The sequence below is a fragment of the Strix uralensis genome, chromosome 2 (assembly GCF_047716275.1).
Source record: "Strix uralensis isolate ZFMK-TIS-50842 chromosome 2, bStrUra1, whole genome shotgun sequence".
Taxonomy (NCBI): Eukaryota; Metazoa; Chordata; class Aves; order Strigiformes; family Strigidae; genus Strix; species Strix uralensis.
Window position 1 is genome coordinate 36,798,042 of NC_133973.1, and position 17,409 is coordinate 36,815,450.

Sequence of the window (17,409 nt, forward strand, 5' to 3'; positions counted from 1 at the left end):
ATTTTGCAGTTGGAACGATAGGAGATGGAAAAAGCTTTGAGATAATTACAAGCTGTAATTTGTGACTCAGATCAGAGAGAACAAATCAGGTATAATGTCATGCAAAAGGATTTTCTATAAAACTGGAAAGATTTGTTTTGATGCAAAAATACTAGATGCTGTTCAAAATGACCTCCAGAAACGGTTCCTTGTAAGTCTCCATTGCTTTCTGGACCACCTCCTGTAGATTTATTGTTCCCTTCTTTTTAACACCTCCAGGACTGTTTCATGGAGATATGTGATGCAGGCTGGAAATCTTGAATCACAGACTGTATTTTTTGTCAGATGCAGGCAAAGGAGGAAAGATACAGTGACAGATAATTTAGAAACCACAGGTCTTGTCACACCTAACCGATGCTTGTATCTCTGCTGTAGAGCAAGATACATTAGGTTGGATGGTGACAGGTTTTTGAATGCAGTCACAGCCATGTTGTCCTGTTGAACCATAACAGAAGCAGTTGTTCTCCATATGTTCACTGTATACAGCAGTTCTCCCAGGCAGTGGGGGAGACAGAGTATTTGCTTCACCCACGAATCTAAACCTGCTCTTTGCAGGTGGGGTGACGGATGGGATGGGGCTCAGGATCCCAGGGGTAAGGAGCCAATACCAGGGTGATTTAATTCCCTGATACAGCAACTTAAGCGGTCCAAGGAACCGACCTGCCTGTGTTAATATAAAACTTTTTTAACTTCAAAAATTTTCCCTATTCACCTGAAAACAAGAATGAATATTATGGTTTTAAAAGATAAATGGCCTCAGCGAGAGGAAGCTGGTCATCTCTCTGTCACCCTTTCCCTTGGTGTTCTTTCAGTAAATGCCAACCTCGTAACGTATTGCCAAGCTTGGGTCCTTGGGACACCAAGGCTGTACTTGTGCAAATGAATCTTTTCCAACAGCCCCCTCCCCGTTGCACCACAGGCTACTGCTGGCCTCGGGGGCATCTGGGGCAACTTCCCTTCTTGAGCTCCAAGGGGGAAAATTAAAGGCAGGGCCATCAGGTGAGACACCTGTGTGCACTCCCATGTGTTTGTTGAGTTTACCTGCAGCAGGGAGTTTGGGGAACTGGTGCTATCCTGGGGAAAGACTATTGCAAGAATGAAATAGGGAAGAAACGGGATTGCAGCAGAAGACGGGGCACAGTCCTGTACAGATAGGGAGGCTGAGACTCCTCCACTGCACCTGGTTCGGGGGCTTGTGTGGCTCTGCAGGGCTGGGGGTCACGGTGAGGAGCTGCAGCTGGGGTGAGTCCCCAGAGAGGGGTGCAGCATGTTATCTGGATGGCTCCCTCCTACACATGGCTGGGGAGGCAGAGAGAGCTGAGACACCAAACTGGGAACACCCAAGGTGCTACTGGTGTGATCTTGGTCCCTGCAAGCCCTCTTCATAATCCCCTCTGCAAATACCTCTATGGGTAATTGCAAATGTTTAGTTTGAGAAAAAAAGAACACCTTTCCTACCAGTTCCAGATAAGCTTGAACTTGCTTTTGGTGATTAAGCTGATGACAAAAGCTAGTATTTTCCAGCTTTCACACAGTCAGAACAAATGAGACTTTGCTCCGGGAAGTGTGCATTTCTTATCAAGGCCACTGCCTATGCACTGGCAGTAGGGAGGGACCTGCTGTGAAATGGTACATGTACATACGTGTGATTTGCAAAATTTATAAAATATGTTTTACAATTTACATAAATTTACAAATGTTTGCATTGCGTGTGTGTGTGTGTGTGTGTGTGTGTGTTTATATATCTGTATAAGGTATGCTGCTTTATACATGGACTGAAAAAGGAAGACATTCTGTCTCTGGATAGGCAGTATGGTAAATACATGCCCAAACTTATGTTTCGGAGGCTGCTCTCCCAGACATCCAGAACAGGGACTTTTAAAATTTTTTTTTGAGATTTGTTACCAGTGTCCAAACATGGAAACAAGTAAGAAGTAAATATGGTCAAGTCACAATAGTCTAATTCTACTGAAATCTGGTAAAGTGAGTATGTTACATTATGGTTTCTTGTTCTTGAGTATTTCTGAAAAGGTTTTAATGGGTTTTAATAGAAAATCGCTCTCAATTACTTTCTTAGTTCAGTCTTTGAAGGACTTCTGTTTGTACATGTTCTGGAATTCTTGTGACAGAGAGATATCAGACCCTCAAACAGTCTCGTGAGAGCTGGCGACAGGAGCAAACTTCTGCAGCTCTGTTGTCAACCTCAGAACGTCATCCTTTCCTGAAAACTCTATTTTCAGGATATTCATGTGCTTCCTCCCAGGCCACTGAAGAACATGAGAACAGATGCAGAGCAGATTTTTGTATAATCTTTTGCGTGTGTGCCTCTGTGTGTGTGTGTATATATATATGTATGCATATGTATATTCTCACACAATTTTACATTTATATTTAATTAAAGCAATTTTTACATTAATTGCAAGACTACTGTGAGCTATACATACAAGAAAAAACAGATCCGAGGAATACTCTATTTAAAGATAAAGTTAATTTAAATATAAATGGCAGAAGAAATGTGAACTTTTGAAATATTTTCAAAATTCATTAGTGAATCATTGCAAAAATGCATTTCACTGTGGGAGGAATTTCAGTAAACCAGGACTCCAGTTCTGCTTGTTTCATGTTTGTGAGAATACCATCTGAAATTAATGGGACTACTCTTATGGGTAAAATGAGCTGAATTTGGTCCCAGGAACACCTAGCTGGACTTTAAAATGAACTTAAGCCTGCAACGCAAAAACTTTTCATTGCTTGGAAAGGGGAATTTGAGCAAAAGGAGGGCACTGACATGGTTTTGGGGAGTCTGTGCAGAACGCTCCTGGTCGGAAGGCAGAGATCAAATCTACAGCTCTGGGGACTGTAAATTTAGTTTGCTGTATTTCTAGATGGGAAGCCAGATCCAATTCTTTGTTAAGAAGGGAGGAAGCAGAAGGGAATGCCCTTCCCCCCGGTAAAAATTTCCCCACCCTAGTGCTCTAAACTAGTAGTTGGTGGGCCTGTGGGTTAGTGGAATAAGTAACTGAAGCATTATACTTTTCTCACCAGGATAATTTATGCAGATGAGTAACTTTTGGTATGGGTCTACTTTGATAATTCTTCTCTCAAAATTTACACTAATTTTTAACCAGGTATGCAGCACATTAATCTGTTACAAGGATGAATGAATTAACATTGTTATTGTTTGGATCTTTGTCACCTAAAAAGAAGATAGGGGTATGGACAACCCCCTTCTCACCTTAGCATGCCCTAGTGAGCTGCTTAAACTCAACAAAAGGTGAAACATCCAAATAATCTGACCCACTGTTGTTTTTTTTTTCTGAGCAGTTGACCCAACGTCAAATACATAATTCATGGCTCCTCCAGCAAAAAGATTGGGAGCAATATCTGGGTCAGTGCAAGAGTCCCACAGGATGAAAAGAAGATGAAGATGGGAGGAACCTGGCTGCGTCTGCCAGTTGGACAGCACTTGCTGGCTCTGGAACACAGGCACTTTTCAAACAAATGGAGAAACATGGTATTTAAAAATACCTATTACTGTTATTCTCTCTCATCTGGCATGGGCACATATCTGCTGCTTCTGCACTCTCTGGCTTGTGAAAGCCCTGGTGGGTCTAAGTCATGGTTTGTAAGACACTGAAAATGGGGAGGAGGCATCAGTCAGGGTAACTTGGTATCAGTGGACAAGCCTGTGTGGATTTCTGAGGATATGATGACTTGGGGAGCAGGTTCAAGTAAGCACGAGTGTGAATTTGATTGCCAGCAGAACATTTTGTGGGAATGATACTAAGAGAAATACCTGTGGGTGAGTGCCCTGAAATAGGTAGCTTTCAATTAGAGATGACCTGGCTTTAAATCCCTATGCAGTGAGTTTGGTATACAGCACTGAAAGGAACTAGATATTTTTTTTTTTAATGTGCTGTTCCTTCTTGTTTCTTTCAGATGGATTTCAGAAAATTCAGGCTGTTTGTTTGCCTTGTAGGACTCAGCTGTGCTAGCTTCTGGGTTTTTTACAACAACTTGACTGAATTCTGTATATTCTGTGAAAACAGCCATGATTATATATTCCCCATAGAGACTTTTAGGAGAATTGGAGGCAACTTCTCGCAGCTCCCGGATATAGACTGCCATAAGAACCCACCTTTTCTCGTCCTGCTCGTGACATCCTCATACCACCATGTAGATGCCAGGATGGCCATCCGGCAAACCTGGGGGAAGGAGAGAACAGTTGCCGGCAAGCGCCTGGTGACATATTTCCTCCTGGGAAGCACTGTGAATCTCAGCCAGCAGGCTGATATCGCTGCTGAAAGCCAAAAGTACAAAGACATTATTCAGAAGAATTTTACCGACACTTATTACAATTTGACTTTGAAGACCATGATGGGAATGGAATGGATTCACAGATTTTGTTACCAGTCCAGCTTTGTGATGAAAACTGACACAGATGTGTTTGTCAATGTTTTTTATCTCACTGAGCTTCTTCTAAGGAAAAAGAGGACCACTAGATTCTTCACAGGCTTTTTAAAGCTGCACGAGTACCCCATACGGAGAAGAGGGAGTAAGTGGTACGTGAGTAGAGAAGAGTATCCAGGAAAGACCTACCCGCCGTTTTGTTCTGGGACTGGCTATGTTTTATCCACCGATGTTGCTAGTCAGATCTATAACATTTCAGAGAGAGTTTCGTTCATTAAACTGGAGGATGTATTCATAGGACTGTGCCTTGCCAAATTAAAAATTCGTCTGGAGGAGCTTCATTCAGAGCAGACGTTTTTTCCAGAAAGGATTAGGTTCTCTGTTTCTCGCTTTAAGAAAATTGTGATGTGCCATGAAGTAGAACCATATGAGCAGCTGAGCTACTGGAATCACTTAGTGACAGAAAATCACGGAGGAGTGCTCTAGCACCTTCCCTGCTTGAATTAACAAACTGAAATGCTTTACATTTACAGGGCTGCTCTTGACTCCAGCAAAACTCCCAATTAACTCTAGATCCATCACATTGAAGACTTTTTAAATAGTTATTTTAATCTCCATTTCTGTCCAAGAACAGGCAAACCTCTTTCTCTCCCACTCACTTCCACCTCTTTGCATCCCTTCTCTACACAAGTTAGAATTATTATTTTTTTCTGAAAGATGCAGGTCTGCAAACCTGACCTCCAAATCTTGCTGCTACAGGACTGGGAACATTTCTGCAGTGCCAAACTAAAAGTCAAAGTATTTTTGTTCAGAGAAGAAAATTTACACCTTCTTCCTGGTCCCCCTTGATAGATTACTGCATTTGCACCCATCTGTGCAGGCATTTAAGAAAAGGTGTTTGTAGCTGTCAGGACGTTCCCCTCCTGGCAGAGGGAACTGCAGCCCTGCCCTTGCAGTCAGCTCTGTGTGGGCAGACCTGTGCACTGGCACAGATCCCTCCTTCAGTCTACACACATTTTCTTACAGAGATGGAAGAATTTGCCCATGCAGCACTCCTGGGACAACCTTAGGTACTGCACATCACCTGGTAAATGTGTAAGGCTACTGCATCTGTTTCCTTATATGTGCCTCCTGCTGAAAATGATATGTGGTAGAGCCGGATCCACACTCAGTGGAGAGTGTCCTGGTCTTTCTATTAAATAGACCCCGGAGACGTCTTTTGCATTTGTGTCTCACTTTGATAGCTTGAAAGCTGCTGTAAATGGCTTGCCAAAGCTAAACTAGAGCCACTTACAGTGAGCTAAACAGTACATCTGATTTAGACATTTTTCGCTGTGAGGAACTGAGTGTGTAAGGGAGAAGACAGGAGGATTTTTCTCTTTTAACCAAGACCTAGTGGGAAAAGGTGCCCAAGTAATCATACAGGCTATGAGCCTCATTTCTTATTTCATTACCAAGCAAAGACTCATGAAATCGCTAGGATGTTTATAAATTTCAGAGATAAGGAATTGAGTCTTTACAGTAGATGCTACGAAAAATACATTTGGGCTACGGAGGGGGAGAAAGACATTCATAAAATCATGCCTTATGCAATACTCCTATTTGATTTACTTTCACACAAAGAAAAGGTCAGTTTTACCAGAAAAGAAGTACTGAATACCTATACTATGTGTGAAATGTTTTTTTCAGAGAGCAGTAAAAGTGGGGCTGCTCCCATGGGAAGATGAGCCGGGAGCTGAGGGGATCCGACAGCCAGCAGGGCCCAGCCCACACACCCACATGAGAGAGCAGGACAGACCCACCGATGGTGGCCAGGTCCAACCAAGTGTCCCAATCATAAGTCAGTATCATGGTGATGAGGTAGGTCTTAGGCCAAGACAGTGATGGCTGGGCCCTGGTGATGATAGGTGGGGGTCAGGATCAGGCCCAGTGAGGGGAACCAGGGCCCAGGGAACCATTGCTCTGGGATGGCAGGGCAAGGCCCTGGGGATGGGGATGTATACTAAATGTGGTAAAAAACATGACGGAAAGACAGTGAAAGATATTTTACTGCTTTGGGGTTATTTATTTTTAGTTTTTCTTTTTTTTTTATTGAAGTTTATGAGGACTGTCCAAGTGTCTCTTTCTACTTGCCTGTGTCTGAAGGACAGGATATTTTTGGCAGGAATATTCCCCATCCTGAGAAGTGTTTAATAATGGTAATAAGATATTATTTATTTTCTTCTGATGTAGAGTAACCTGTCATGCACTTATTTTTGACAACTGATGATGAAAGAAATAGTGTTTATTTGTTTGGTAGAACAATATTCTTTATTTTAAGTCTCCCATTCAGAAAATGGCTATGTATATGGTGTTTTCAGGGATATGGCTATCCAGGTGGTTGGGTGGGTGGCCAAGGAGGTGCTTGCCTTTCTCTAGTGCGTACCCTGTGCTAGGGGGTAGGCAGCCCAGCTCCAGGTTGAACAGCATCTCTCCCTCTCCCATCCCAACTTTATGGGTGTATCTGCCCTTGGACTCAAAGCCCTGCTGTAGCACACTTACTTTTGCAGTTGCCTTCACTAAGTGCGATGGGTCAGACTGCTAAAGCCTAGCAACAGCATTTTAATCTCTATTCTTTCCACGTAACCTGCAGAAATGTCTTTTTGCCATCCACTGCTATTGTACCCAAGGTGCAAGCTGGCTATTGCTTTAATTTATGGAAAAATGTTGCGCATAAAGGAATGCTTCCTGGCCTCTCCTAGCTCCCTCTCTTGTGGGCTAGAGGGTCTGTGAGCTTGCACAGCGTAATGCAGCCTAATGTTCATCCTGGCCTCTTCTTGTTCTTAGAGAAATAATTCTGCAGTCTTTTGTGGGTCTCACTTCCACCTCTGTGCCTGGTGCCAACTTTATCCCAGCTGGCAGGACCAGTCCAACCGCGCAGTCCCAGGGAGCCTGTATCTTGGCAGAATAGCTATTAATTTACATATGAATGTGTTGACTTGTTCATCTCCACTAGGTGTTGACATCCAAGAAGTTTGGTGGCACCTGGCTCCTGGGATGGTGCAGCTGCTCTTCTTCTGTTAGGCTGAGTTCATGGCCAAAGGGTAAAGTCTCCCATTAAGGAGACAGTATTTTGGGTTGCTTCCCTGAATGACGGCTGCTTGTGAGTGGCATTAAAATATGTCTTACCTGAGCAGTTTGTGGCTTTGTATCATCATAAAAAAAGCTACCCTTGAAGGCCAAGTTCTGCTAGACTTCTTGACTGTGGCTTTTATTTTAGTTCAGGACTGTTCCTAACTACTTGAATATAGCTACTAACTGAGAAGATGGTGCTATTCTCTGTTAATCACATTTGCAGATGCTACCACTATATTTTTGGGGCTAAATTCATAGCTACCATGCCATTAGGAATGAGGTTCTCAGGCATGTTTTAAGAAATCACCCCATTCTGGATACCGTTTCCAGGGAGTCTATTTGTAATTTCAGGTGATCCGTGCAAGATGCCTCTCTTTATTACTGCATTCAAAATATTTTGTCCCCATGTTGTTAAGCATCTAATGGCCTGCCTATCTAGCTGAAGCATTTGGGTTATCACTGCTAAATCTCTGATGAGGTGCAAATGAGTACAGGTTGAAATGTTATGGATTCAGATAACCTGTTCCTCTCCTTTTTGCAAATTATCTTCCCAAGTGTATGCTTTATGTTGCTGCACATTATTTTTCTCAACATATGATTTTCTTTGTGCTCACATAAATTTGAAATTGATTTCATAATTCTCTCCATTCAGTGGGCTGCTTTGAATAAGAATATAGTAAATGAATAATTAATTACTTAAAATACAAGGTTATCCTGCTGGAAAAGGTGATTTAAGAAAAGTAGATGATTGCATGTAAGTCAAATTCATTTACTTAAACAAAGCCACTGTGCTAGTCAGTTTATATGTATCAGCTAAATGAAATTAGTTTTTGCAGCTTAGGCCTCAGATCATGACTTTTAACACAATCAAAACAGTATTAGTTGCCAAATTATGTGCATTTTCCTATGAAAGACATCACAAAAAGATCGGAAGTATAACTAGAACTGTAAACATAATACTGCGGTGTACATATACTTATTTTTAAAATTTTGTATAGGCTAATAAAAGGATTTAGGCAATTTTGGGGCAGTTTATCTGTAGAAGTAGTGTATTACCCTAATATTTTTATGCTTTCTAGGTCAAATGATCATTAAATCAGATTTTTATGAATAGCTTTGAAAAGTTACTCTAAAAAGTTAATCCACTGCTTTTTATTTAGTAGGAAGGAGTTTAAAAATCAGCAGAGCTGATAGTATCTTAGAGTTGATTACAGTTGTGTATTTCAGCATACTCCATTTCTTCCAACACAAGATCAGTTCTTGACTGCAGAAAAATGAATACATTTTTCACAACTCTAACTCATCAACTAACATTCTGAGTTTAGGTTAGGATTTTCAAAAATGTCCGCGAAGGATTTGGACACGCATCTCATCTGATTCAGTATTATCGAGGACGTATAACCCTTCTAGGCACTTTTGAGAATACAGAATAGATTTTTGTAATGAAATATTTGCCTTACGTAAAAGCTGAATGGAACACAAGGGCTAACTGTCTGTAATGGATCTGACAGGAATGCTGCTTTTCTTGGATTTGTGCGGGTTACTATATACTGTTAATATAAAATGCGTGACAATGTTTGCATTATTTGCATAGAACATGAGAATGTTGAGCTAACTATTCAATGTATGATATTTTAGTAAAGCATTTTGTTACCACAGTTTTGTGTGTTCTCTTATCTTTTCGGTTGCGAATGTATTAACATTTTGGGATGTAGTCAAGTGAGGAGGCTTGCTCTTTTTCCAGTTAAAAAGAATAGAATCACAGAATCATTTAGGTTGGAAAAGACCTTTAAGATCATCGAGTCCAACCGTAAACCTGACACTGCCAAGTCCACCACTAAACTATGTCCTTGAGTGCCACATCCACATGTCTTTTAAATGCCTCCAGGGATGGTGACTCAACCACTTCCCTGGGCAGCCTGTTCCAATGCTTGATAACCCTTTGGGTGAAGAAATTTTTCCTAATATCCAACTTAAACCTCCCCTGGAGCAACTTGAGGCTGTTTCCTCTTGTCCTATCAGTTGTTAGTGGGGATAAGAGACGAACACCCACCTCGCTACAGCCTCCTTTCAGGTAGTTGTAGAGAGTGACAAGGTCTCCCCTGAGCCTTCTTTTCTCCAGGTTAAACAACCCCAGTTCCCTCAGCCACTCCTCATTAAGACTTGTGCTCTAGACCCTTCACCAGCTTCGTTGCCCTTCTTTGGACAAGCTCAGCATCTCAATGTCTTCCAATACTGAACACAGTATTTAAGTTGCAACCTCACCAGTGCTGAGCACAGGGGGACGATCACTTCCCTAGTCCTGCTGGCCACACTACTCCTGATACAAGCTAGGATGCTATTGGCCTTCTTGGCCACCTGGGCACACTGTCGGCTCATATTCAGCCGGCTGTCGACCAACACCCCCAGGTCCTTTTCCACCAGGCAGCTTTCCAACCACTCTTCCCCAAGCCTGTAGCGTTGCATGAGGTTGTTGTGACTCAAGTGCAGGACCTGGCACTTAGCCTTGTGGAATCTGAATCTGTTGAATTTGCTCCCCTTCTCTAAAATGCCTTAGCATGTACATTGTAAAATGACTCTTTGGTTCCTCTTCCTAAGGGGAATACATAATTCCCATAAAAGAGAAAGAGACCAAGAATGGGAGTGCTTTCCCAAGCATTAAGCATGCAGTCCTGCCACATTAGCCACTCCTGCCGTTTACAGTCTACCCATGGTACACCTTTAAGTCAAAGGCACCTTAAAACAAAACCTTATAAACAGGGTGTGATCTGAATTCAGAACATTTTTTTCCAAATGACAAGAGTGTCAAGTGCAAGATTGTTAAAACCATAGCAGGGGAATTGATAAAAGACAATTTTAACCACAGTTGATACCTTTTGGAAGATCAAGATCCAACCTGAAATGGTTTTGCCTGTGTCACCATAGCCAGCACTGTTTGACTGTGGCTGACTGGCATGCTCCTTGGGACCTGGAAGCACAGCGCTGTTCCCCTATCACTTAAAAAGGAAATGTCAAATAACTGAAGGCCATCAGATTGTCTGCCAAGCACAAGCAGTTATGAACGAAACAACATAACTAGAAAAGGTCTCCCTTACCATGTTTATCTTCTGTTTTATCTTTTTTCCTCGCTTAGCTTTCTGGTGTATTTTTCTTGTTTGTTTGCAGCTGGACTTAAATTCGTTAGTTCATTCCACCAATATATTTCCAGAAGTATCTTCAAATATTATCACACTGGATAGTGGAAAACATCTGAGTCACAGGACTTAGATATATGCCGTACATAGGAGATCCAGTCGGAAAAAACAGACTTGAACTTGAACATGTTCTGGCTGAGCAAAACAGAGATTTTTTCAAAGCCTAGTAATACAGTGGTTTTAAGGATATCCTTCTAAAAAGTTCACTCAAGTACATTTTCACTGAAAAATGTAATTAGACAATTTCAATAGTTGAGAAATAACCTTGTGGTTGCCTTATGTTTCACAAATTCAAAAATACATTATTTTTGTGGGGGGAAAAAAAACCCAAGTCCCTTCTTAGAATCTCTCCAGTTGAACCATGTACACAATATCCCTTGCATTCAGCTACTGACCTAACCTGACCTTATTTAATTTATGACTTTGGGTTCAGGGATAGAGGTCTGTGTAATCAGCTTCCTATTCTTCTGTCACTAAAAGCCCTTACAAATCACAGCCGCCCTTACACTTACAAACTGTCAGTGTACAGCTGTAGGCACAGAATGTCATAAATTAGTTATGTGGTGTGATTTACACCTCCAGCTTGTAGATCTTCCAGGCAGCTCTATTCCCTTCATGTTTAATTTAATTGTTATTGCTGGAACAGCAGTTGTAAGTAAATGTTTGACTCCAGTACATAAAGGGACCTGTAGCTTTTACATGTGCTTCTGCTAGTAAAGGTTCAGTGAGGGAATTAAAAAGAAGAGTGAGCTGAACCATGAGGCAGGAGTGGGAGTGAGCCGCAGTGTGTGTGAGTAATGCAGCTTGCTCCTGCCAGGGGTGAGGAGGCGGCAGAATAGCAGCGCTTGTTTCTGGCAGGGAGAGCTCTGTGCTGAGGGTGAGGGTGCGCGATGTACCTCTGTGCTCACCCGCCCCCCCACCCCATTTAGGGATCCCATCCCCTTATGTTGAGGCCAATTCCTACATGCCTTGCAGGTGTAACTCAAGTAGCAGGAGGGTTGCTGCCAGAGGCCACTGTAACTGTGTGGTACTGCCTTCTCCAACTTTGCTGAAGAAAGTGCTGCACGGGATAGGGGAGAAGAGGGGATGGGAAACTTTACCCTATAAACATATCAGTCCTTACTATATTCTTGAGATCTTTTGGTATTCACCAGTTCCCTAAGCTTTTAGGAAATCTTATTTTGTATACAAGTGTTGCAAAGGAAATGGACTAATATCAAAATAAAATTTACTGCTCCTCTATAAGAGAAAGCCAAAACACAGCAGTGATCATGAGCACTTCCATTACTCTGGCAAATAAAGAGAAATTGAATATCTGAAACCATCTCTGCCAGGAACTTATGTTCTCTTACTGCAAAAGGGCAGCTTTCAGTCAGACTTGGTATCACAGATAGAGTGCATAGGAGACATTTACTTCTAAGAAAAAACCCTTAACATTTCTACCCGGTGATCTTAACTGAATGCCCAAAGGGAGCTGTAAGATGTCAGTCATGAGGATGTATTTCATGAAAATGCAAAAAAGACGCAGCTCTTCCCCTATAATGCCTACTTTTATGGTGATAATCTGCTCTCTCATCATTGCAGTGTCAGTTTGGATCACGCCTGCAGGTCACTTAGGGAATATTCATTAATATTCTATTTTCAGAGGTGTAAGTATTAACATTTCTCATAACTGGCAACCTTGCAAAATCATCAGGAAAGAAAGAAAAGGGATATAATTTCATACTCCCATGGTAGTTTTCCTGGCACTATGAGGGAAATCCTGTGGGATTTGGAGCCCTTGGGCACAGTGCTTGTTTGTGCGTATCATCAACAAGGCTTGTGGACTATTCTTCTGACATGTCCAGAGCTGGACTTACCATGCACTGGCTGATAGGTGTTGAATGCACCAGTTTTAAAGGAGCTCTGGATAGACTTGCACTTTGCCTGAACTCCTTGAAGAATCAGGCTGCGCATACAAAGCTCAGGAGGGAGCCTAAAATCATGACCCTAAGCAATAGTGAAAAATGTAATAGTGATTATAGTGAGTGTAGAGAATGATGTTTACATTTTCTTGGCACACTATCATACACTGAAAAGTTTCTTAGAATAAACTGAACGATAACCAGAGCAATTAAGCTAACTGTTTGGACCAGAGACAAAACATTTCTAAAGCTAAAGAAAATGTTGCCAGGGGAACTGATATATTAGAGAACACTAAAAATTTCCTTCTTAGATGTACACTCCTCCTAACAGCACCAAAGCTGCATCTTCTTTCATTATGTGATAAACTTTCTTACTTACTTATTGTTGCCTGGACTCCATGGACTTCCCTGAATTATGACATTTTCATTTTACCAGCTACAACTCATCCCTGAGTTCAGTGCAGGAGAGGAGGAATGCACCTGCCAAAGGGAAAACATGGAATGCAGTTCAGAAGGAGTGCTGGCAGGAAAGTACTGGAGAACTACATTCCAGTTTTGAAGATTTATTAACACCAAATAAAAACTGCAAGGATATTAATGCAAATAAGGTGTTTAATCCTGTGGCCTCCTGTGCATGAAAGTCTGGAAGAAGATTATATCCAAAGATTTCCTCATTAAGGGTCCACAGCATTTCTTCACAGTTATGACTTTATAATAACCAGCAAGAGAACACTGAAGAAAAAACTCTGAACAAAAAAAATCAGATGACCTATATTGGTGTCATGAGGTTTTTGAGGATTTACCCACACCTTGATTCACGGTAGCATCGCTTCATGAATCCTTAGGTCAAGACGAGATGACCTGCCTTCCTAGGAATGAGATAAAACAGGATTTGTCAGATCAACATGAAACATCTTCTGTTGGTGGGATTGGTCTCAGCTAAATTTGCAGCCTAAACCAGCACATTCAGTCTAACCCAGTCTTTCAGACTACTCTGTAGTCAAAATAACGAGGCAGGCCTAACCAAAGGGTGACACATCTTGCCTGCCTTAGACCCTTGTATCGGGATAGGTGAAGCTTCATCTGGTAGTGCTTTTATATCTTTAATAACTACAGAAAAAATCTTTGATAAATAGTTTAGGATAGATGCCCGTGTCTTAGCTGACTAGCAGTAGCTGAGGAGGGGGTCCTGCATACTGTGTACGGTTTCTGGCATTCATAAGGATTGCAGCTCCTCTGGAAGTGCCCCACAGCCCCATTTTGTATCACGTCAGCTATTCAATGGGGATGCCACAGGATACAGTCAGTATCTTGCAGATAATTAATATATCTGTCCACTAATTCTTTTTTGATCACTCAGCAAACCATTTTTTACAAACGGGTTTATTTTTAAATATGGAGACAACTACACTATTGTTTGTGCAACAGAGGGACATTTGGGGTATCCTAATTTTTCACATAAATATATATATAGTGGACCACAATCACTCCAGCTTGCACTGAGTCTCCACTGTGTTTAACGTTGAAAGCAGAAATGAGTCTCTGGAGTTCTCATATCCTACAAAGTGGAAACAAGATGGGGAAAAATGCATCTCAACAGTCACATAGGTAATAGAGAGAGGAAATGGCACGACCCTGTTATTTCTAGAGCTTTTTCTCTAGTGCATTTGGGTCCTGATTAAGAAGAAATGTGAATCAAAGCTTAAAACTGTAATGAGTCTTTGATATATTAACAGAGAGATGAAAAGATTTTAAAAACTAAAGCATGCGAGAGAAGAAGAGGGATCTGTATTTCACTTGACTTCTATAGCTAACACTATTAAAATCTATTTTGAATGAAAAACCTCTTACAGAGCAACAAATATTTTGGCAAACAGTAGAGGAAAGGTGTAAGAGCATAGAGGGGAAAAAAAGGGATGCAGATTTGGAAAGTTATAGCTTAGCATCTCTCTGGCCTGACTGGCTACTAGAGAGAATCATCCTGTAGGGGTCAAGATAGAGACAGCTAATTCAGTCACTGGGTCAGCTTGTCTCCTACCTTAGACTTTTCTAGATGCTTTAGTTCTCCTGTTCTTCACTAGAGAAAAGAACATTTATTTTTTAATAAGGAGCCATTTCTCAAAGTCTTTGTAATGTTGAAACACCTTTTCAAGCCAGTTTCCATGGGGAAATGAAGAATTTTATTGTTTGTAGCACTGACCCCAAATCAGCTTTAATGTTGGATTTGTAAGTGCCTCTTCTCTGCTATTTTAATGCTTACATCCTCTGATCATATTTTCTTTGACTCAGCTGAATAAACTAACATACAGCATGGAAGTGTAGGGACTGGTGATTTCCCCTGCTGGGTTATTGATCATTAGAAGTAATTTACAAATTAAGGTGTCTAAATGCTCTTCATTTCCATCATGACAATTTGTCCAGTTCTCCTGTAAGAAAAAAAAATTACACTTACGGTCACAATGACAATGACAGAAGACTTCACTAAGCGACTCTCAGAAAGTCCATTTCACTGGAGCTTCTTGTCTGGGTTTGCACAGCAAGATGTACAGACATACGTTTCAGACTAACACACCTCAAAACACAAAATGTTGAGGGTTGCTCCAGCAGTTTACACAGTCTACACACCATACAGAAGAAATTATATGGTGTGCAAAAAAGACTTCGGAAGAGTTGAGGGGGAAAAAAAGGGCAAAAATCCTCCTACTCACAGGCAGAAGAAAAAGGGATAATTGGAAAGAAGTGTCTAGAGAAACTGCAGTGGGAGGTAGGAATCCGCCTGGTATGCAGGCTGATGATTCACGAAATGATTTTCCATTTGCATCAGACTGGCAAACTTAGGACCTGATCTTTTGAACACTCCTGAACATGGATAGTGCACGATGTTCTCAGTGGTTGGGGATTCAGACACTTTACCATCCTGTGTAATGTCTTATCCCACACACATCCTAACCGGTGCCAATGGTTGCATTCATCACAATATCATGGTTCATTAGGAAAGTCAGAGTACAGAAGGAACTAACAAGGGCAGTGAGAAATAATTAATAAAATATTAATATACGTGTTGGTTGCCTAAGCAGCCCTAGGGAAAACAAAGGACATTTGAATCCAGTCACTGTGCACCGGATTCACCCAGGAGGATTTCATCTGATGAAGCCCAGCCAGCGAGCGTGTGGGTGGAGGTGACAGGTGCTCTCCTGATGACTTCCACTGGGGTCGGATCCAGAGCAGGACATAAACACAGTGGATGCTCTAGGCCACAACACACCCAGTTCCCTCTGTGGACTTCAACCAGTCTTCTCTACATGGAGGGGATGGGAATGAACTGCCGGCAATGGGGGCCAGCAGAGTGGTGTATGCATCTTTATGTGCGTACATGTTTAAGGACACGGCTAATCTCCAGACCACGACAGACCTCAGTGTGGTAAAGAGACAGCTGATCAGCCTGTGATTAGCTGGTGGGGTAACGACAGCTGTAGCACAGGTGCAGCAACATGACATCCAAAGGGACCTTGATAAGCTTGAGCACTGGGCCAACAGAATCATCGTGAAATACAGCGTGAAGAAGCACAGAGCTGTGCACATCAGGTGCAACAGCCTAGAGGTACAGGCTGCAGAGGTACCGCCTAAGTGACAGAGGGCAAAAATCTTGATGAGGAGACCTGGGTGAAAAGAACACCAGGGTAAATAGAAGCCAGCAATGCCCTCTCACCGCAAATATGGCAAACCATGCACTAGGTCACATTTGGAGAAGTGTTGCCAGCAAATTCAGAGAAACTAGTATTCTCCTCTACTAGACACATCTGGAAATCCATGTGTGGCTTTGTGCCCCTCAGTTCAAGTGGGATATAGAGAAGCTAGACTGGGTCTAATGACAGGACGTCAAGTGGACAGGGGTCTAGAGCACAGCACCGGTGAGGAGATGCTGAGGGAGCAAGGCTTTAGTCAGGCAGAGAAGAGGTTAAGAGGTGATCTAATAAGAGCTTAAATCTACCTGAAGAGCAATTACAAAGATGACAGAGCCAATCTCTTCTCAGTAGTGCCAAATGATAGTTTTGTAAAAGTTTTAAAAGCAGCTATTATCCTTTCCAAAGCATTTTTACGAAGACTTATCTTTATTAATTCAATGTGAAAATCCAGACAAACCATTTTAACCTTCTGCACTTTTCCTACTTGGACAACCAGCTTCCTCTAGCTTTATTTGGACATAACTCTACAGAAGGTGGTTCAACAATACTGTTAGGAAAGTAGGGCTGTTGGTGCAATAAGAGTGTGAGATTTTAGACTTAAGAGATGTTTGTAAAAACAAGGAAGCAAAAAGAAAAAATTATAACTAGTCAAAAAATCTTCCTAAAGGTTTCATAGCTTTTTTCTTTTTTTAACAAGTTGGGGTGATATTTTTTCCTAATAAAGCAAAGTTTTTGAAAATAGATCAAAATTCCCCAAAGAGAATGTTTAATTTCCCTTTTCTGGACTAAACCTTTTCATTTTGAGTCAGTGTGGCATTCACTTCTACTTGCTAGAACTGCTACTGTGCTTAGTAGGAAATATAGTTCAGGAAAGTCCTATGTCCCTTTATGATTTAAGCTTCCTGGCAGATGAACTCATCATAAAAATCTCCTGATGTGTCACATCAGTTCACTGACCAATGATGGTGTAATGTGAAGGATGCAGTTCAGCTCTAAGAGGAAGACAAAGCTGTGGCCGTTGAAAGAACATCTCTCATGAGGCAGCACGGCAGCTTTGGTGAA

The 17,409-nt window shown here is 41.6% G+C and overlaps 1 protein-coding gene and 1 long non-coding RNA gene across 11 annotated transcripts in view; one reads left to right on the forward strand and one right to left on the reverse strand.

The window, feature by feature from the left end:
• B3GALT5 (beta-1,3-galactosyltransferase 5) overlaps positions 1 to 9,221 on the forward strand; it is a 35,464-nt gene extending 26,243 nt beyond the window's left edge. For 8 of the 9 annotated variants that reach the window (XM_074858368.1, XM_074858364.1, XM_074858372.1 and 5 more), the window contains 2 exons: positions 3,364 to 3,553; positions 3,979 to 9,221. In XM_074858368.1, the coding sequence (XP_074714469.1) occupies positions 3,461 to 3,553; positions 3,979 to 4,935 (1,050 nt within the window). In that variant the 5' untranslated portion in view covers positions 3,364 to 3,460 and the 3' untranslated portion in view covers positions 4,936 to 9,221. The remainder of the gene's footprint in view (positions 1 to 3,363; positions 3,554 to 3,978) is intronic. The other variant, XM_074858373.1, reaches the window with a different exon arrangement.
• On the reverse strand, positions 261 to 10,891 carry LOC141939168 (uncharacterized). Of its 2 annotated transcripts, none has more exons than XR_012627491.1 (3): positions 10,659 to 10,891; positions 4,178 to 4,339; positions 261 to 474 (listed from the first exon to the last, which is right to left on the reverse strand). It is a non-coding gene; the product is annotated as an uncharacterized LOC141939168 (long non-coding RNA). The 2 variants fall into 2 exon arrangements; XR_012627492.1 differs by lacking the exon at positions 261 to 474 and adding an exon at positions 2,170 to 2,306.
• Between the last annotated feature and the right edge of the window lie 6,518 nt (positions 10,892 to 17,409).